This window comes from Dromaius novaehollandiae, chromosome 7 (assembly GCF_036370855.1).
Source record: "Dromaius novaehollandiae isolate bDroNov1 chromosome 7, bDroNov1.hap1, whole genome shotgun sequence".
Lineage (NCBI taxonomy): Eukaryota > Metazoa > Chordata > Aves > Casuariiformes > Dromaiidae > Dromaius > Dromaius novaehollandiae.
The window spans coordinates 21,510,084-21,532,500 of NC_088104.1; the positions used below are offsets into that span (position 1 = coordinate 21,510,084).

The 22,417-nt window shown below is 35.2% G+C and overlaps 1 protein-coding gene across 3 annotated transcripts in view; it reads right to left on the reverse strand.

The window, feature by feature from the left end:
- LOC112979806 (sodium channel protein type 2 subunit alpha-like) overlaps positions 1-22,417 on the reverse strand; it is a 57,820-nt gene that overhangs the window by 30,715 nt on the left and 4,688 nt on the right. For all 3 annotated transcript variants that reach the window (XM_026094277.2, XM_026094285.2, XM_064514869.1), the window contains 9 exons: positions 22,009-22,150; positions 21,638-21,844; positions 18,442-18,741; positions 13,792-14,139; positions 11,841-11,973; positions 9,590-9,828; positions 6,483-6,656; positions 3,979-4,335; positions 1,423-1,908 (listed from right to left, as the gene is read on the reverse strand). In XM_026094277.2, the coding sequence (XP_025950062.2) occupies positions 1,423-1,908; positions 3,979-4,335; positions 6,483-6,656; positions 9,590-9,828; positions 11,841-11,973; positions 13,792-14,139; positions 18,442-18,741; positions 21,638-21,844; positions 22,009-22,150 (2,386 nt within the window). The remainder of the gene's footprint in view (positions 1-1,422; positions 1,909-3,978; positions 4,336-6,482; positions 6,657-9,589; positions 9,829-11,840; positions 11,974-13,791; positions 14,140-18,441; positions 18,742-21,637; positions 21,845-22,008; positions 22,151-22,417) is intronic.

Genomic DNA, 22,417 nt, shown 5'->3' on the forward strand with positions numbered 1-22,417 from the left:
TCCAGCATCACTCTAAAAGCTTGGCCTTTTCATACTATTTGATCTAATAAAGTATATTATACCACCTTATAAACTCTGCATTTCTTATTTTCTTAAATTGCCATGGGTATACTGCTGTACTGTCTTACTGATTTGTACTGAAAATGTCTACCTCTGAGCAACTCAGTCAGATAGACTACAATATTTTGCTCTTAATTTTACAATTGTTATGCAGAGTAACCTTCTTTACAACCATAAATAAAGGCTATGATGTTCTGCTTAGACAAAAAAGTATACTATGATTAATTGGATCATGGCTATCCATAAATCATGTGTGATATATTTTGGTATTACTGAGGAATACAGCAGTGTTTGAAAATATGGCAGCTATACTGCTGTGATACAGTTATGAATGTAGGACTTCTTTATACAAGGGCTTTCTTTATAGAACACAAACCCATTTCTGTTAATGAGTCATCACACTATCACAGCATGTTATCAAATTCAAGGTATATTTATCCAACCTTGTTGATCCCTTAAACTTCACATTTTCTGGATTTCTAGTGGAATTGAAAATAATTGTATTCTGCTAATACATTTATGAATTTGCAGGTTCACTTCACCATCACTCTAATATACACAGTTTTCCTTGAATACCATTATCACCTGTGCTTGTTCACTTCTGGTGTGTGAGCCACTTAGATTTTGAGGCACCTGGCTTCTTGTTTTTTAGACCAACTTCTGTCTCTTTATACAAGAACAATATAAATAAACTGTTTCCACATGCATATACACTACAAGATGTAGTTTCTCTGCTCTCCAGGATAACATCTTGAGGTACTGCTTTACCATGACATTGTTGGTATCTGCATTACTTCATGTCAGCCAGCCATAGTCCCTGCACCCCAAATCTGCATCAATATTGCTCACAACACTTTTTAGATAATGCAAAATAGCTCATTGATTCATGATGTCTCAGGGCTCGTTTTTTAGAACTACCCTAAATATAGAAAAATACAATTTTATTTTTCTATTTATATTTGATTACATATGCAAAGCTATATACTCTTAGCCTTCTGCAATACTCTTATTCCATAAATCCTGATCATTTTCTAAATACTACAGAAAGGATGCTTTATGAGATGTGTGCAAGTCCTAAAATCTCATATACTGTGAAAGAAATAACCATGTTTAAAATCAAACATCTTCCAAATGCTAATGAACAGAATATAAATGTGTGAACTCTAAGGACACCTAGTGTACCATCTCTTAGAGTAAATTATTATGCCATTTTTCTTGAATTATATTTACAAAAACAATAGAATATAGGATATTTACATGGGATAAGACAGTTTTTTAAACAATACTAAAAGTAAAATTAACAAATACTTAAAAGCATGACTACAATATAAGGTATAAAGGTGAAGGTATAAAAAGTCCTACCTCTTTGCTTTCTTCCATATCAGATTCGCTGCTAAATTCTTCTGTGTTCAGATTTTCAAAATCTGATTCTCCAACTGCAATCGGCACCGTCACAGTGAGGCCTGGGTTGTTTATGAATGACATGTAATCATTTTCATCTATTACATATTTTTCCACACTGCTGCCCGTGCCTACACCACTGGTGGTTCCATTCCCGTCTCTAAGACAGTTAAGATCTTTGCTGATTTCAACTACAGTGTGATTGGAAATGCAGCTGTCTTTCTTGTTGTTTAGCTCTTCAAGTGCTTTGATTTCTTCTAAAGCTTTCTGCTTTCTAACAAAGGCTTTTTGGATGAACTCCTGTATTTTTTTTTTCACATAGTCTATGCCCTTCTGAATCCTCGCCACAGCAATCTGGAGATTGTTCATTTCGTTATCATCGTCAGTAGCAGCAAGGTTGTCTGAACTAAACGAGCTCAGCAGCAAGGCCAGAAACAGGTTCAGTACCTAAAAGATGAGAGAATACAGCTGTATAGTAAATACATATGTGTAAGAAGTGGGTATTTTTACAGGATACTGTCAAATTAAAATTGCACACATTTGTTTTGAAAAACAACATTCACTAATTTTAGACAGCTATGTAGCACCTTAAATTACAAAGCCTGTCCATACTGGTTTTGATCAGTATTCACTCAGAAGATGAAAGCAGACAAGCTAATACCTAAACAATTTAACTCTTTGATCTTTCCTTGAAGCAGCATGGTTTTCTGGACTCTAAAATAATTTAAAAGTTACAAAATTCTAGATAGCCACCTCCATCAGAGGTTTGAAAGACTCCTGTATAAATCTCCTAATGAAATCACTTGGAATTTAGGTAGAATTAAATAAATATCATCATATAAAAATTAGATAGGTTTCTATGATGCAGATATTTTAGAAACCCGTATCAGTTTTCTCTCCTTTTTTCCCCTGACAAACAATGAAATACTTTTTTCTTATATAGGAATTTAAAATCAAAATGGACTTCTTCATTTGTCAGCAGTTCAATGACACTAACACCAGTATCACCTGAGAACTGTGGTTTATTGCCTGAAAAATCAAACATCATTATTGTTTTTTTTAAATGGCATTTCTTGTAGACTGTAGCTATTTCTCTGAAGCTTACAAGCAACGGCTCACTTCATACGTTCAGTCTGATATAAGATGATCTGGTATAAAATTACACTTTTTCAAGGGATGGATTGGTAAATGGTTTGAAAGACTGCAACACAGTCTTTCGTATCTTTGGACTAGGTGGAGGCCACCAGCCATCAAAAGTTGTTATGATGTGGCAAAATGGCAAGACAGCCTATGTCCTAGTGAAAAAATTCCACAAAATTTAAGAAGAACAATGGACTGAAATTTTGTTCTCGGACATACTGATGTAATTTCAAGAAAACTACAAAACAAAAAAACTCTCCACCCTCAAATCCTGCTTAAACTATATATCCCCATAGTTAAATGTATTAGACCTCTCACTTCTACTCTATACACAACTTAATTCTGCAGACTTTCACAACTCTAGAAAAAAAAGCTGAAGTTACAGATACTTAGAAGAAGGGAAGAGGCAATATGAATCTCAAACAGTATGCAGAAGCAAATGTTTAAAAAAAAAGCAGGTTATTGTATCATAATTAGCTTTTTGAGGCTGTGCACATTGCTGCTAATCTAATGTCAAGATTGCAATGTCCTCTAAACAATCAGGAGACAAGCATTTTGAATTCTATTTTATAAAAATTTAAATCACATTAAAATATATCACTAAATGAAGAGAATTTTGACAGTTAATGAAATGTAATTTCTAAGCATCTCAAAGTGAATTGCAGAGATTAGCGGTAAAAAGAAACTTAAAAACTAAGTGAAAAGCGAAAATGTAAAAGCTGCATTCCAGGTATAATCCTGATTTCTAAAAAGCTCTTATCTCACCAATTCAATATATATCAAGTGGAGATGAGGCAAATTAACTTATCAGCTTGAATTAAAAATTTTCTATAAAAATTTTTATATAATTTGGAATTAGAAGCACTTTTAGGATGGAAGTCCAATCACTCTGTAGGGATTTTTTTGCTTTTTTATACCTAAACAGGCTAAAAAATGAAATACTTAAATTCAAGATATGCTATATAAGAACAAGTGCGTTGTACTTTATTAAGTCAGAAGTTTTATCTGTTGCAGTTATCTGTTAAGTGTAAGAAAGTCACTTAGAATTTTCCTTCAGACAGGATGCTTGCCATGAGCTGATACATAAGTGCTATTATTTCACGAGTAGTTTAGGTGGCATTTGGATTTAAACAGCGCCCCTAAATTAGCTGCAACCCTCCCATAACAGGGTGTTTGATGTGACAGTTCAGCATATTCCCAAATATCTGGACCCATAGTGAGAGTACTTCAGTGTATGGAAATGAGTGAGAAGGGCGAGAGGGGAATGCAGATGTTTTCTTCTTCCAGACAGAAGCACGACAAACTTTCTCATTGCCTAGCTGTAGGTTATGTCTATTTTTGCATCAGAATTAATATTCAAAAATGTTGTTCACATACCACTAGGTTGCCGATCACCATGACCAGCATGAAAACAATAAGGCACATGGTTTGACCTGCAACCTCCATGCAGTCCCACATCGTCTCTATCCATTCTCCACACAGCACTCGGAATACAATCAAGAAAGAGTGGAAAAAGTCATGCATGTGCCAGCGTGGAAGTACACAGTCACTGGAGATCTTGCAGACACATTCCTTGTAGCTTTTCCCAAACAGCTGCATCCCAACCACAGCAAAAATGAAGACAATGATGGCCAGCACCAGGGTCAAATTCCCCAAAGCCCCCACTGAGTTGCCAATAATCTTAATCAGCATATTTAGAGTTGGCCAAGATTTTGCCAACTTGAAAACACGAAGCTGCAAAACAAAAATGCAAAAGAATCATGAGCATTAGTTTTACTGGAGTTCTGAATGCATCTTGTATCGTTCTTTATGAAAAATTCTGTTTTGCAAATACCTTTTATGATGTTAATTGCACATACTTTCTTTGGCTGTTGTCTATCTTCAGTAAATTAGAACCTATGGAGACTGTTCACAATTTAGGTCTCAGGAATCAGTAAGAAAGGACAGACAACAACAGCACATTTGACCATATCATGTGCTAGGAGCAGTGGTAGCAAACATTTCAGGTGTCTAATACTTTAACTATTGTAAGATACCCCATTTTAGGAAATTCAGATAGTTGTGTAAACCTTGAGGAGGACATAAAACAGCCCTTGAGAGGTAAATGCATAATCAATGCCTTCTGTTACTTTCCTGTGTTGTACCTTTTTTGTCTTCTGAAAAGATCTAGAAACATAAAGTGCTGTAGAGTGTATTGGTCCATCTCCTATGATATCCGAATCACTTTGAAAATTCTTATATTGCTACTCAGCATTCTGCTCTGACAGCCTTTCTCTAAGGATTCAGTTCAGCAAAGTGTATAAATGAACTTGGGTCCACTCATCTGAGATACCATATGTCAGAGTTGCTTGTTTACCCTTGCTGTTCCTGATACACAGTTTTTAAGCCAAACATGTAAGGCTATTTGCACCTATAGTAGTTATTCTTCCTTAGAGTTTTCCAGGGGCCTTTTTGGAAAGTTTCTATTTAGTGATGTCTTCAGTGTACTGTACTGAAAACAATATAAACTACATTGTTCATTTTACTTATCAGAAGCCAATTACGAGCATTTAAATATCAACATTAAGTATTTTGTTGTTTATAAAAGCATGCTAGAAACAAATAAGTCTCATACCAAGACTTACTGAATCTCTTGTGAGTGGCAGTTTATTCTGGTAACTTGAGCAGATGTGTGCTCTAGATAATGAAATCTGATCAAAAAGAAGCTAGGGCCAATGAGTTTAGCAGAGCATATGAGTTTCTGTAGGTTCATTTGTTCTTTACTACGAAGAGTGTATTTTTAATGGAAGGCAGAGAGAATGGAGCTTGCTATTTGCCTAAACTGCAGTGATCAGCATTTCATTTTAGTGATGCACATAGAGAAGGAATGTATATTTTGTTTGAGTTTGGCAATTTACTGCATTTGTTTATGATAATGTTAAACATCCACTTATAGATGATTGCACAATTCTTACAGACATACAGAAGTTTGTACTGTTTTCATCACCTTTACTACTCCCTCTATGCTGGCTTGGCTCTACGTTTCCCTCAGCACCACATTGGGTCTTAGAGGCTTACTCAGAAAATGATTTTTAAAGTAATAATTTGATGTTGATATTGTGATGTCCTTTCAAAACATAAACATTGACTTAAAAATAATACTCAGTAACCAAGCTATGGTATGTGAATTTGGGTACCAGGGCAACTGGTGCCATCAAACTAAATAACTACTTCCTGTTCTATATGTTAAGAAATATGATAGGATTTCAGATAATGTGATAAGTATTAGCGTTACGGACTTTTAAATCATGACTCTACATACCTATAAATTAGTATATTTAGAATACTAATTGGTATTAAAAAAAAGACATTTCTATTAGAAGTTCAGTGATATTTTTATTTAAATGATCTCATTCTAAAGTCAGGAATTACTAAATGTTTATTCTCAGTGCCCATTAAAATAAATGGTGTGAATTGGGATGATACATAGGAACATTACAGGGAAGACAAGTAATGTTCATAAGATACAGACTTTAAAAATTTTATGATTCTGTATGCTGTTGACAGTATATATACATTCTATAGATACGCAGCTTTGATGTGTCTTAATGAAATCTGTATAGCTACAATTTAGAAAATTCTCAAAAGATAGCACTTAGTCTTATGCTGGCAAATGATATCAGTAGGATAGGGTATCAGTAGGATAATTTGGTATCAAAGGATATCAAAGGATCTCAATTACCACCTGTACTGGTGACTTTCAAGTTAGGCATATATGAAAAATAGCATGAGCCATATAGGTATATAATGCATCTCTACAACACTGGCAGTTATTACATATGTCAGCACAATTTTGTCGGTGATATAATTGCATGCAAATATTTAATTATCAAGGTATTTACCAATCTGAATGACCGAAGAACTGATAATCCTTCAACATTTGCAAGACCAAGCTCCATTAAACTAAGGCTAACGATAATACCATCGAAAATATTCCAGCCTTCTTGGAAATAATAATAAGGGTCCATGGCAATTATCTTTAGTACCATTTCTGCTGTGAATATACCAGTGAATACCTAAAGCAAAATGTAATTAGTTAGCTGAGTTGTTTTGAGAAACATATTTGAACAAATTTTTATAATCCAGTTTGAGTTCTGTTACCTGTTACTTGTACCTGTTCCTGTGTAAAACATGATTGTTATCTCTAAATAGCATCTAAGTATTTCTATACACAGAAACATAGTAATTAGAAGCAAATTACTAAACCAGTACAGACATAGGAGGGCAGAGGTTTGATAAACCTCTGCTAAGCCATTTACCAGTCAGAAGCTCAGCTCCAGTTCATATGTGACTAAATGTCTCATCATCTACTATCCATCCAGCAGCTGATGTGATCTGATCTGGTGTTTTTAGTCCAGTTCCTAGAGGTTAATCCCACTAAAGCAAAACAAGACTTGACAGTAATTTGCATCCTTGCTCACAGTCTAAGCTGAAATGTTAGTACAGGGTCTCTCTAAGCAGGCTCTTCAGGTCAGAACTGAAGTGTGTGGGTGGAACAGGCTGGGGAAGTTGGAAATTCTTGCACTGGGCTTGTAGTGAAAATATAGAGAGGATTCGATCCTTAGGTGCAGCAGAGCTATGATTCTTCATGATAGCTACTTCCATCTGATGGTGATAATGTTCTTTGAAATATTTGGAAGTGTCAAACTTGAAATGATCAATACCCCTTCATTTTTGAATGTCCAGGGTTTCACCCGACATCACACCTGCAGTGAGTAGTGATCAGTGGCTTGTGCAGCATCATTAAGAGCTGTTTGGAGCATAACGCAAAACCACTAAAAACATACGAATGTTCTGCAGAACTCTCAAAGGATATCTTAGACAATTCAAATATCTGCTAATGAAAACTGATGTATTCTGCCATTGCCTTGTGATGGTTCATTAGCCACCTTGTTCTCAGTCCTCCTGTAGCTAGTTCTATGGAAGCAGAGTTAACCTATCTAACTAGACTTTCAATTTAAGCATATTAGGAAGTAGATATAATGTGAAAACATTCACCATTGTCAAAGTGTAAATACCAACCTTTTTAAAAGGGTATACTTTTGAGAATTTAGAAATGTAGTTAGAAACATTACACCATTAAATTGAGATATGAGAGGTGCTAACACATAATCAGAAGGACGTGATAAATAAGTGTTGCTGTGTGGTAAAGACATTTCAACAAAGAATATTTTTCATGACAAAACTGTCATAATATTGGACAAAATAATTGAAAAAATAATGAAAAACATTTTATTTTAAAATATTGTCACCCCAAAATATCCTGTGCTGTCCACAAACTACTTTTTCTTGAGCTTAACTGCATCGCCAAATACACAAAGATAGTAGATTGTAGCAGAAGTAAATTCAAGTTTTGTTATAGTTACTGAGAAGTTTTGAATCCTGAATAAATTTTAGTATTTTGGAAATGAATCTTTGTGTTTTAGAACTATTTATTCCTTCTCGTTAAAATGCTACACAAAAGCACAGTCATATTTGTCATATTTAATTTATCCTCAAGCAGATCATGATACCACAAGCAAAGAGTAAAATAACATATTTTGGATGCAAACTACCACATTAAGGTTAATAGACTAATGCAGTGAGGAACAGAGAATTTAATTGAAACCATCAGGAATAGTATTCACTGCGTGTATATAGCCCTAATTAAGGATACTGGATTGTTACAAAGGATAGTTTAAACTTTGATTGTTGCTAGCTTAGAATAAAAAAAAGAAAAACATGAGATGGGGAAGGGCAGAAGACCTTGGAAGTGTAAACGGAGAGATAGTTCTAATATTGGTATGACAGACTGGCATATTAAAATACAATATTCTAGAATCTGTGATGAATAGAAGAATATGCCAGTGATTAAATATTTGTCCAGGAGAAAGAAAACTGTAATTCACACAAGAGCAGTATGCACACAAGAGTACTCCCTTCATTTTAGTTCTGTTTTAAAAAGAGTTATAGAAGGATGTATTACCAATATGTATAAGCTAAGGAAAATGTTTCGACTCTTCAAAACATAATCTGACTGAGAGACTGAGAAATCTATTACTGCTTAATTTAAATAGTAGCTGACTTTTCCACACTAATCTTTCTAAGTGATTAGTTCAGAGCACTTCGTTTGTTTTTGTTGTCAGGATTGTATACTGGTGAATCAGTCAACTCCTATCATGTGTAAACTATCTGTAGTAATGTGAGCTGGCGAAAAATAAAAAATTTAGGAGTCCTCTTCTGAAACAAACACTTGCAAGGTTTAGTCCGCTGCTTCCTGAGCATCAGAAGCAAGTGGAGTGAATCAGACAATAATATTTATGTGGTTATTCCACATGTGGATTTTCTAGGTATCCACTCAGAGAAGGAAATAGATATATCCCTGCATCAGGTTAACATTGGGGATGGCATCATTGATAAATTAATAAATACTTGGTGCTTTTTATTACAGAATAAAAAATAATCTTCTAGTTTAATAAGTATTTTTCAGTTACCTAAAGTGGTAGGGACTCACAAGAAATATGTTTTTCTTGGAAATGTACTTTCATATAATGTAACTCAAAAAATTCAAAGAGAAATTCTAGCAGCTGAATATTTCATCAATTTCTTACATAAGAAAAATATTTTCTGTGATGGAATATCAGCACCATGGTAAAAATTAGATAACTTACTGTAACTTTCTAAAGACAAAACCAAAGATAGGCCTCAAGAAATCTGACAATCAAGTGATGCATGCACTTCCAAAAATATTAAGTTATTTCATTACAGCAGTTATAAACTAGATTCATGAAAGTTAAAGGCCAATACTGGCTCCAGTAAAAACCACTTTATCTACAAAAACCATATATGCGGTTTCTAAACTGAGTGAAAAAAATCTGGAATGAATTTAAAACAAATGCAATGTATTTACACATATTTTCTTTTAGAATAGGTTACTCTTAAACCAAGTACTACATGACAAACGACTTACCAGGTTCCCCACAGAAAGCACACTGCTGAACTGTTCGGTCATTGGGTAATGTTCCATGGCCATGAACAAAGTGTTTAGAACAATGCAAATGGTAATAGCGAGATCGACAAAGGGATCCATCACAACTAAATTGACAACATGTTTTACTTTCAGCCATGGACTCCAGCAGTCCCAGATCAAGAAAGTGTTTGCAAATCTGTACCAGCACGGTGGACATTTCTGTCTGGATTCTTCAAGTTCTGTAAAAAATAGAAAAAATTAACAAATAAGCAATATTCCAATTATAACCTCCGGAAGTGTTTGTTCAAAATACGCACAAATAATAAATCATTCAAATAAACAGTGCACACTAAAGTGTGATTTGCCTCACTAAGTTTAGTTATCTAAAAGTCAAGCACATAGTCTATCTAAGCACCTCAGTGACCAATGGAGAGTGACAGGTACCTCTAAAGAGTGATTCTTCTCAAAAGATCTTAAGAGAGAAAAAAGTCCGTCTTTCCACTGACAATAGGGGAGTATAGATGATTAGTTTAGATTAGTTGACTTGTAGCAGATGCCTCAATTTTGGATAGTGAAAGTTAGCATGACTCCACCATGAGTGTGCGTATTTGAATTTGTATAAGCTTTTGTAATAGAACTTTTTTATTATCTATATAACATGCATATATAATTTGATATGAGCTACAAAAAGTATTGTATTTGCTACTACAGTGAGCCACTAGTATATCACGCTAGATGAATGACTCTTTCACTGTGTATATATAACATTCTTTATTTGAATAAATACTTTTTAATATATATAATGCACATGTTCACATTTTAAAGAGGATCATTTGTCTTGAAAATGTTTTATATATTTGCAATATATCTATGAACTGAGAAACAGAACAACTGTATTAGACTCTGGTCTCAATTAGAATCTTAAAAAGATATTTTTTCTTCCATATCACTGTCAAAATGGTCAGAGTTACAAAAGAACTTGTAAGTAGTTAATAATAGCAAGGATGAATGGCCAATGTATGATCCTACCTACTTGATTGGGTGTTTGAGAACAGTCCAGAAAGATGACAGGTATTCGTTTCAGTGAAAAGTATTTATACTGCAAAATACATAAGAACTTGACCCACTTCCAAGGAAGTTCCTACATAGTGGCGTCAACCCAAATCTGAAATTATTTTACAGTTTTCAGACATCCGTAAGGCACAGGGAGACCTCCATCATCCTAACACTCATGGATGTTTTTGCTAAAATAGCAAACATGCTGTTTTACAGTTTTTGCTAATAAGCATTATTATCAGTATTGGTGTAGTGCTCAACCCTGCACCTTGAGGACCAATGGGTTGATTTTTGTCTCCAATATTGTCCTGTACAGATGGAATTACAGCAAGTTAAAGGTCAGTCGCCACAGCTCTCAAAGTCGCTGGAACATACAACCCTTCTCAGTACATCAAGGTGCAGTCCTCCTGGCAGAAAAGGGTATCAGTAAGTAGTCAAAGTTTTCTAAAATCTTTAAAAACCATGATGATGATGACCGTTCTTCTGAAAGAGTATATGGATTGGGTGGAATAATCACATTTCTGAAAATGTAATCCAGCGATTACATCCAGTGACTCTTTTAAGCGTACAAAAATATATAAATGGTGTATTTATGAAGTGTGAGTGTACTCAGTTTGCACTAAATCAGCAAAACAATTCTAACAAAGTATGTTTTTCATTTGCAGTAGGTATAGTTTTTTTAATGCTTGTTATATTTGTCCAGTAATGCCTAAGAAAGTCAGCAAGGGAGGATTACAGTTGGTTGTTCCTTTTAAAACTTCTTCAATCCAATCTCCTGTTGTCCGTCCCTGGATTTTAAGTGTAAGAGAAAGGACAGTTTTAGGACATCGCTACCAGTATCATAACCGTTCCCCTGTACCTTATTTTATTTTCCCTGTTGGTCTGTTTTAGGAAGAAAATACCTATCTTCTCTGTTTTGGGCCCTGGCCCTTCCTCAGCTATGGTTATTTTGATTCTGTTACTCTGTTAGTCCACTCACTAAAGTAGTGTTTCAGAAAGTGTCATTGAAACTGGATTTTTAAGCATTTAGAATGTGCAAAATGATTTTAGAAAAGCTCAAAAGCCTTTTGTAGTTCTTCAGAGATTTCACATGTCCAGTTGTACATTTACAAAGGAAATTATATAAATAATTGCACTTTATGTATAGTTAGCAGAAATTTAATGAACTGCCTGTCAGGCGAAATGCATCACTTGCCTTCCATTGTATTTGTCAGGATACTGGCTATACTCATTGCTCTTTGCCTTGCAGCAGAATCTTCCAGCATTTCCATGGAAATTTGATAAGAACTCAGTCGTCTTTTTCTTATTTCTGTTTCTGTAGTGGTGCCCTGTAAATGAAATACTCAGGAATTAAGCCATCATTTTCAACAACTGATTAACAATATTTACTATGTAAGTGTGTAGTGACAGTCAAAATCGGGTTTGTACGGGATATTAGACTTTCCTTACACACTGCAGGTTTCTGTTCCCATGGGAGTTTGTTTGAGGGTCTCAGTGGAAATTTTGTACAGTGCTACAGGCAGACAGCTGAGAGACAAAGCAATGTGGGTCTAAAGGTGGTATTCATGTAAGTTTTTAAGAGTGAACAAAATTTTGCTAGGTATCTTTTTACAAGTGATTATTATTATTCTTTCAAGAAAAAATGATCAAAGTTGAAATCTGTTCCCTTAACTTCCAGCAGCTCGCCATGTTATATAGTTAAAGTGCTAGTACAGAAAGAACTATTATTTAAGGAAGTAACTCTAATACAAGAAATATGAATATAACTCTAGGAATTAATTATAGCAGGAATTAATTATGCTGTATACAGCATTCCTAACCTGATGAGTGTGTTTGGAAATTTTTTAACTTTTTGTAAGACTATAACATGAATGAGTAAAATATCACATCCTATTTAATATTTCATCTACCTAATTCTCACCCATCACAATTCTCACACAGAATTTGTGATATATTCTTGCAGTGAACATGTAAGTCATTTTACATTTTCCCCTCTGTTTTGTACAGCTTCTGATTACCTCTTCAAAGCAAAAATATCCAGCTCTGTTTTAAATGTGCCTTTACATGCTACTATTCCATAGTATGTAGGTGTCCTTACAGTTGCTTTGCTTTTCCTCTGGAGTATGGCCCAGTGATCTGAACACAGGAGAGGCATTAGATTGTTCCTAAATCTTGGTTCTTGCTCCATCACTGATTCTGTCAGTTATGAAAACCACTCATTCTTTTTTCATTATTCTTTCCCCATCCAAAAAAAGAATAATGATACTTGCAGAACTCATAAGGGATTTCAAGATTAGCTCAGTGTGAAGATGAAAAGCCCCTTACAAACAGTCACTAGTACTATTTCTTTAGAGAAGACTTTTGGCTTAACTGGCTGAATCTTTTTTAAATGAACATATTTCTGAAATACAACTATATATGCATAAACTCTAAGGTAATCGGAATTTCTGGTCTGAAGATCTATATGAAGATAGGAGAGAAACACAAAAATAAAAAGAAGAAATACATGATAGGAGTAATGAATTTTCAATACTGTTTTATAATGAAAATATCTTTGCAGGTTAAATACAGTGCTGTTATAGCCACCAAAGTACCATATTTAATCCATATTAAATATTATCATGTATATAAAAGATTGTTTTTGTAGCGCTTTGGAAGAACATCTTAGCTTACAGAAGTCTGCAACTTGCACTGAAAAGTAATATATTTGCAAAGGTACATAGAAACTGTACATGTTTTTCTTAGGAAAATTATGGCAACAAATGTCTTCAACTTAATTCAGTAAGGGCTATTTCCGTTAACTATCATGGGAGCGGTAATTGAGTCCTACTTCATTTTGCAGGTGTTTTTCTATATATGTTTCTACTAAGTTATATTCTTAGTTATTTATCAAATGTCTACCTTTGCTGAGGTAAAACTATGTATCTTGCTGAAGGCAATGCATGTGGGAGAATATAATACTTGAGTGAGGCTCAGCCATAGGAACTTGAGGACATTTTTTATCCTTACGTTCTGTTGTTTAAAAACTATTGCAGCTTATTGAAATTATTTCCTACAGCTGTAAGAAATCATAAGGTATACAGATGTGAGCACTATGAAAAATTTCTAAAACAAATTTTAATAATTACTGGTTTACTTATAATTACCTCTGGTAGAAGCTGTCCAGTAGGTGAAGTTAGAGTTGAAGGTCCTCCAACTAAGGAAACCACTCCATTGCAATCCACAGTACTGTGCATCTTCCCATTTGCTGGAAGGGCTGGTACCATTCTGGATGACATACTAGCTTGGCTAATATTACTGTTGCGCCGTTCTCCGTGTCGATTTGGAACAAAGAGAGAATCTCTTCTGCTCTCATTGTCTTCCAGAGTGCTGTGCTCATCATCAGCAAAGTCATTTTCTGATCCTATATCCTTTGCACGTCCTCTGAAACTGAAAATGCTTGTTTTGCTGTTGCGCCTTGGTGAGAACAGGGAACCACGAATGCTTAGCAAAGACTGCAAGAGAATCAAAACAAAACAAAACAGCATTAGTACTGAAGTTGTAAGATAATGGAAAGTCTTGGTTTTTTTGTAAGAGTAGTTATGATGCTGAAGAGGAAGGATAGTTACTTTCTTTCTAAATGGCATCAGTCTGCTTATTAGCGTTAGCCTGTACTAAAGGGGAAAAATTCTCTTTCGTGTTATGTAGTAAGACTAAGGAAAAGGAGTGCAGGAGACATAAGTCAGGCTGGGGAGTTTAGAGCAAAGAATGCGGGCTGAATTGGTACAGACCCACGAGTGTGCTGGAGAGAAGAGTTCTCAACATCACTATCACGCTTTTGCAGGTATTCTTTTTTTATTCCTTCTCTCATTAGAGGACAGACCTAAAAATCTTTTTATTTTTCTTCTTCTCTTCATCCCTTGGAGACCCAGAGATGCCAACTCATAAGGCTCACCGCTCACTCTTTCTCATTCTATTTGCTGGAGACGGAAGTGGTGTTAGGGTTAGTATTAAATTCAGTCTAACTAAATTCATGCAAAGAACTTATCTGTCCTCTTCGCAACAGGCTCAATGGTGCGGGAACAACATAAGCAGTAGTCTAAAGCTAGAAGACAGAGACAACAGCTTGGGGAAGCTCTGGAGGTACAGTGTGAACATGACTATTAGTACTCTTGAGCACAGCACGTGGGGCAATAGCAGGCTGCACACATAACAGAAGGTGCCACTTGGCCATCAGGTAGCTCAAAGCAAGCATTCACCAGAGACACAGTTACCTAAAGATATCCTCTTACAAATGAGAAAAATAAATCAGTGGTTGTTGGTAATTCATCTGTTAATTACAGTAGAAGCTGCTTAATGGAGTCTTCTTCTCCCTTGCTACATATTTTATTAACAGCATTCATGAATAAATAAAATGAGTACTAATTGTGGAAAAAAGAAACACTGTTTTAAGCTTTCTCCAACCCTGCCTTTGTACAAATCTTTGTATCTAGGTACCGTAAGAACCTGGTTTGAGACGCTTGTTCACTAGTTTTGCAAGTGGAAAGTGCTTATATGCAATAACAGTGTTTTTTATCCCAAAACAAAGTGAAAATGAAAGCTTCATTAAAATATATAAAAGTCTGTGTAAATACTTTGAGATCCAAGCCATCCGAATATATGCATCTATATATACATATCTGTACCCAGATATATACATACACAAACATGTGTGCTGAACGGTTAGTACTGCCTATTTTAAAGTCTGGCAAGTGTTTCCCATTATGAGATGTAGTCCTCTTTTCTTACAGCTATACCAAATTTTAACAATTCAGGCTGAAATTTCCTGTGCGGGCTGTGAGCCTGAGGCTGAGTTGAAGAATATCAGCCAAATGGTTCTGATAACCTATTTATGTAAACGAGGCTGGGAAAAAGTGCTGTTTTGCTTATGCTCAAAAATAACTTTCTTGAAGAACCTCTAGTATCTATAGAGCATGATGTTGATACCTGACAAAACAGCAACCTAATTAATGTGCCTTTTGCTATTTCTTTGTAAATGCGCCTGGCCAACCTACAGTCCTTCAAAAAAATCACATGGTTACTAGGTTTCAGCTGACTACCACTGCTACCCTTATTATTTAGTGAATGTTTCCATGGCTGCTATGTTTTGTGTGTTGTCCAGTTCTTCCAGTATGTATTATCATGCTCTGAGCACAGCTAAATGGATCAGGCCCCTTAGGGATTTAGGAGAACTAATGCCTACTTTGAAAGTCCCTGCTGGGTTTAGACAAAAGATGTAAGCCAAAATGGCTGCAATTCTAACACATGGAGAGGCAGAAATATATATGTCTTCATGCTCCTAGCAAGTAAGAACAGAAAGGAAAGCTTGGCTTTTCAGCAGGCTGCATCATTCATTTTCACATGGAATATTGTATCAGAGAATAAAACCTGCTACTGAGCAGATTGTCTCCCCTTGCCATGCTATCCTACTCTTTCATGCCCTGCTACCCTGTTTCACTAAGGAGCTAACTGCATAACAAGATAAACCAGTCCTTCCCTTACCGATTGTACTGGGCAGCATCCTTCCACTCGTCACATTCAGGTTACGGGTCAGTTGTGTTGCAGTCATATACAGGCAACCTTTTCCCAAAGTATTTTTACAATTGCAAAACCCATTACCAAGCTTGTCTTTAATTCTGTGAGTTATTACCATTTACATTATTTGCTTGATACAAGTCTGTCTGCATACATGAATTTCAGATGGTCACTTATTTCTTTCCTGCTGTGTAATTCATGACCTCTCAAGATGAGCTATTTCCTTGTCTATGGTACCATTTCCTTGTTTTATTTCAAATCTAAGATGTATACAATATTTGTTTTCACTTGATTTTAATGTGTTTTAATTATTCATCCTGCAAGATGAGTTCATATTTAATATTAATGTTACCAAAAGTCATTTGAAATTACTTACTTTTTAAAGCTTGTTAAGTTTCTTAACTTCATAGTTCTTTGTGAAAATTGACAGGATGAAAGCTTTTTGAAAGTTTCAGAATATGAGCAAATACATACAACAATGTTCGACTGTGTGTTAATCTAAAGCAAGTTTATATTATCCATTTAGGCTTTGTTTCAAATTCTCCTTGCCTTAGTATACCTGTTTCTGTACTAAGTACTTTTTCTGCTGATCCTTTGATTCTACATCAATCTGTACACCAATAAACATGTTTAATATAAACATAAGATCTTCTTTAATCAGTCTGTTCACCAAACGTGTATAAAATAGCATCAAAAAAATAAGGCGAACAATGGAGAAGCATATTATTTAGTACTTAAAGCACAGGACTAATGGTCAGAAATTCCCTTCTGCTCAGTTTGTCAATGACTCTTTTCTTTAGTGTGGACAAGTCACTCACCATCCTAATCTATGCAGTAAGGATGCTTATATATATACCTAACTCAAGGATAACTGTGCAGTCTGAAATGAGATCCTTAGCTGCAGCACCTTTGTATCAGCCTGACTCAAAGCCCATTGCAAATAATGAAAGATTTTTTGAGAAGCTTTGGCCCAAAACTAATAAGACTTTTTATTAAAACAGAAATATTATTTTACTGTTTTACTCAAAGGAATTCAGATAGATTTAATCATTCTTTGTTAACTGTTTATTTCTTATCCAGAGAATAAGCTGGCTATTCTTCATTATGAAGCATTATTTCACTTCCTCAGAAATGCAAATGTGTCTTTTTCAGACCAGGCACCATCCCTTATATTTACTTGACTAGCTAATTACTGATACTGTCTCAAACTAACCTGTCCTCCCCTCAATGTATATATTTCAGTGTGAAGTATTTCTTCTGATAAAACTTGTATTTTATATCAGTCTGTACACTAACACACTTGATACAAACATTACCTAGGATATACATATGTAGCTCATTATTGTCTATTGGCTGAGAGCAGACATGATCACTTTGAAGTGATGCATTTGGAGTGATTTTGCTATGAATACTGGAATGGTCTGTAGAATGTGAACTACACCGAGGTATCCTTAAGCAACAGAAGAGATGCTTTGATTTAGGGGAGCAGAACTTTGAGTTAGACTTGCTGCGAGGAGGCGGTTGGACTACATGATTTCCAGAGGTCCCTGACAACCTAATTTTTTCTATGATTGTAATGATACAATCTCAGTCTTGTATAATGAATTTCTAATGAAAAAGAAAAGTATGCCTAAATTCTTATAAATATGAAACTAAATGTTCCCTATATATTTTGTCTCTATTGTGGAGTGTGAGAGCTACTTTTCTCTTTATCTACCATTTAAATACATTAATTAAGGAAAGCAACATAAACTAATGGTAGCATGGAATTTCCTATTCAGGGCATTTTGATGATGTGGTCTACTGAAAAGGTCACATTTGTATAGTTTTGAAATAGATCCACAACAGAGAACCTGTGATTGACTGATGCAAATATACTTACATGAATCTAATCTACTAATGAAATGCTCCTTATTTTTTCTCCAGTGTACCAGATACGTCTCCAGAAATACATTTTCAGAAATTTCAGAATTAAGTTTATAATTATCCTGTGTATATTCTTTCTATCTCTTTACCAGTAGAATGGGTCCAAATAGATCTGGTAACTTGGCAGAAGCATGTGGCTAGTGTTTGAAACAATGATGAGTGTAGTCATTACAAATAAGTTCAAGCAGAAATGCTCTTACCACTTTTTTCTTCCTCACTCACCTTTTACATAGCTTCCTATATGTAAAGCTGCTGTAATGTCAATCAAAACCAGATTAGATTAGAGGTACATGATTTAATAAGACAGAGTACTGTACCTGGTGGGGTGATGTGAACCTTTTTTCATATGTCAGTCGACTTCCTTCCGTGGAGAAGCGAAAACTTTTCCTTCTGATGCTGTCTTCTGATTCAGACTTGGGAAACTTATCAGTATCTCCTTTGTCCTCCGCTTCAGACAGTTCTTTCTGTCTTCTTTTCTTCCTTCTGTTTCTCCTTTCTTTAGCACTCTTTGAGCTCAATTTTGATGCTTCTGAAGAACTTTCTAAGAGTTCTCCTAATCCCCCTACACCACTGAAATCTCTCGATGCAACTGATGCTGCTGCTACTGCTGCTGTTGCCTGTCGTGTTACAAAACGTGATATTCTTAGTATGCCGAATATGAACAATTTTATAGGCTTCTATTGATTGTTTTTATTATCACTGTCATGGTACTGCCTGTTAGGAACATTTCAGTGGGCAAATACAGACAACCAAACTTCAGATAAGCTACTGAGATGTATAGCTCCCCATTGTTTAGTAGCATAAGCTACTAGAAACATCAACTTTAGCAGTACAATATGAGCACCATTCTTTCAAGCCTTGCTGCACAAGGCACTGATCTAAAATTAAGGTAGACAGGAGGTCATAAGCATGTTTTTTTTCATATATTTCAGACCTGCTTCCACATTTTATCTTGAGAAAGACCAATGTAATACTCCAACAGAATTCTGTTGATCCCTTCTGACGTTTCACAGAAAGAACTAATCCCTAACCTCCACCATGTGGGTTAACGTATCATAATCCAACTAGCAGCCTGCAGGTAATTTAATTCAGCCTTTCTTCACTCTCGTCACAGTGAGGACACTCTCCTCACTTTCCTTCTACTTTCATTGGCAATAGGCACACCCTCTAGGCATGTCTTCAAGCCCTTCCGGCTTCTCGCATTCCCACTGTAACAGCAGTCTAGATCCTTGCTATAAATACAGGAAGGTAAATTTATTGCCTGCTGCTGCTGCTAGAGGGTGTAAAAAGTTTAGGTTTATTCTGTGATGGAGACGGATGAGAAGACTTACTGGAGCAGGGAACAATTCCAAAGTTGAGGACCGGTACCTTCAACTGCAGTGGTTAGGCTGCATGATTTAGTTCATTAGGAAAACAGGTTCATTTAGTCATCAAATAAAGTAAGAATTGAGAGCATATCCAATACTCTCCCTAGAAACAACTGTCTGGGAACTGTCTGGGAACTGTCTATGAAATGCTGCAGTGGAAACTATATTTGGGAAACTCGTAGACTTCTGTGAGCTCATAAAAAGGGGTGATGTGACAAAATGCAAGAGATCGGAGTTATATAATAGGGATGACGAGTAATTTTCCAGCAAAAAATATAATACTTGATGCCAAGTATTCTGGGAATGATGGGATAAGTCTCTAAAGCAGGAAAGGATAGTTTGACAACTCATAATATGAATTAATGGCTTTGTGTGCTATACAGATTGACCTAATATAGACCTTTTCTAATAAATGGACTATTAAATATTAAAATGATTCTGAAATGTTTATCAATAAAGCTGTGATACTCAAAATTTTGTCATACAGAATTCAGAATATCAGCTTTAAAATGCTATCAGTTTTCTAACATGGACCAAGGGACCAGATGCTGAGTCACCATCCATCTACTTCTAATACTAACAGCAAAAGTCAAACAAGTAGAGCACCCCAAAGAATGCTGTGACTTAGGTTTGTGGATGAATAGGTTCACTATTGTGGGAGTGAAAAGATGAGTGCCCCACTCTTTTCCTTCTCAGAAAACGATTCCACCTTGTAATTCACTCATTCTACTAATATTCTCACACACATACACAAGATCTTGATTTTAACATTGATTTCCTCATAATCAGTTGAGTCATCATTCACTTAAAAAAAGAAAAAGACAACTTGCCATGGCCTTTATACAACCTTCCTCATAGTTTCTGTTCCCTTCTGTTCTCCCTTTCTTCCTCATTCTGGATCAGCTTCTTCTCTGCCACATGTGCAATCACACAAGCACAGTTTCTGCTGTCTAGAATAGCCTCCCAATATCTTTTGGTTTAATTAACAGTGTTTTAGTTACTTTCAAGGATGAAAATATCAGATTGTTTAAAAATATATATTCTTTGCTGATATTTAACTTTTTTTTATTATTTGCATTTTGCAGGATTCTGCTTTTCCTTAGTGATTTGGGAGTGACAAGGTTTAATGACTAAAATAGAGATATGCTAATTAGATTTCATAGGTCATGCATAAAGCTTTCTTTTCAAGAATCAGATGGAGAGTTTCCTTTTCTATTACCATTTTCTTTATAGAATCATTCTTATTTGGTGAAAATAGCTGCAAAAACTACCAAAAATATAGTTTCATAGAAGATTCTAATTTGCTAGCATTTTATAAACATCGTCCTGTTAGAAATGACTATACACCACACGAAAATCAATAAAAAATGAGTCCAGAAATTAGAAGGAAGTCTGACCACAGAGCTGAATTACAGTGTGTAACACCTTGTCATATATTTTAGTTTCAGATAAGAAAAGCTCATACATAAGTATCTATTTCCTTTTTCTTACCTATTTCTTTTCTTATGTAACTTTAAAATAATTTTCTTCTCTTTTCACAGAAAACAAAGACTTTGAAAGATTTCTGAAATAGCGCCTTTGTTATAAATATCGTTAGTCTATTCTAAGGATATATAAACGTCTGATTGACCTCGGTGTGCTTGGAGTATATTTAGGGAAATACTTAAATATCTTGTTGGACAGGACCTTAAGAGAACGCTTTAGTATTGATTACAATCCTGCACTCTATTTTCTGAATATGGAGGGGAACTATTAAACACAGCAAGCCTGAAAATTCTCACTCAGACCGTAAACCAGAAGTAACAGCACTAGACTGTAACCAAAAACCACTATAAACTATAAGTACTTATAGTCAGGTTTCTAGGACACCATTATCACAAATATTTTACTTTTATAGCCTTTGAGTGAACTTAGTAACATGTTTTTCTGTACCATTAACTTCCTTTCCTTGTCCTTGGGTTAAAGGTATTTACATGCTGGTTTTCATTGGCTATTAATAGTTCCCCTTCTAAAACTTGCATAGTAAAGGAGACAATTTATTTTTTTTGCAGTTCATTGCATGGTTTGTACATGTTCTATTTTATAAAAGTTTATTATCCTTCCTATAAGAGTAAGGCTGTTCAGAAAGTACAGTTTCCATCATTACCTGTGCTTCTTCTTGTTGCTTTTTCAGTTGTTCCAGCATCTGTTGAAATTCTGCCTCTTTCTGCTCTGCTTCTTCCATAGTTGCTTGATTCTGTTCTTCATAGGCCATGGCAACCACAGCCAGGATCAAGTTGATCAGATAGAAAGAGCCCAGAAAAATCACCAGAACAAAAAATATCATGTACGTTTTCCCAGCAGCACGCAGTGTCTAGGGAGTAGAGAACATATATTATTCAACCACTTCTCTTTGTTACTGCAACAACATAATGCTTTGGTGTTAGCTTAACATTTCTGCTCATGTACAAAGAAGCCTATTTATATAATTTTGTATGTCACCTACAGTTTACTTTTTACTTCATAAAACTTTCTTACCAGCTGGTAAAGGTTCTCCCAGAAGTCCTGAGTCATTAGCCGAAAGAGTGACAAAAAAGCCCAGCTGAAGGTGTCAAAACTCGTGTAGCCATAGTTGGGGTTTCTACCAGCTTTCACACATATATATCCTTCTGGGCACTGCCTATGTGAGAACCAAACAGGATGTATTTATTCACAATATTTATTTTCCACTATAACAATCCATCTTATATTTTGGGACAATATGCATTATTTTTGCACAGGATATCCGTGAAATAAAATGAAATTCATTCAGAAAAAAAGTCCTAAGAAACAAACTAATGTGACAGTAAATGAAAAATAGCCTGTTCACTGGTTGAAATGACCTGAATGTTTAAATTCTCCTCAGTTGCATTTTGCAAATAGAATCTCTAATCCAAATTAATAATTT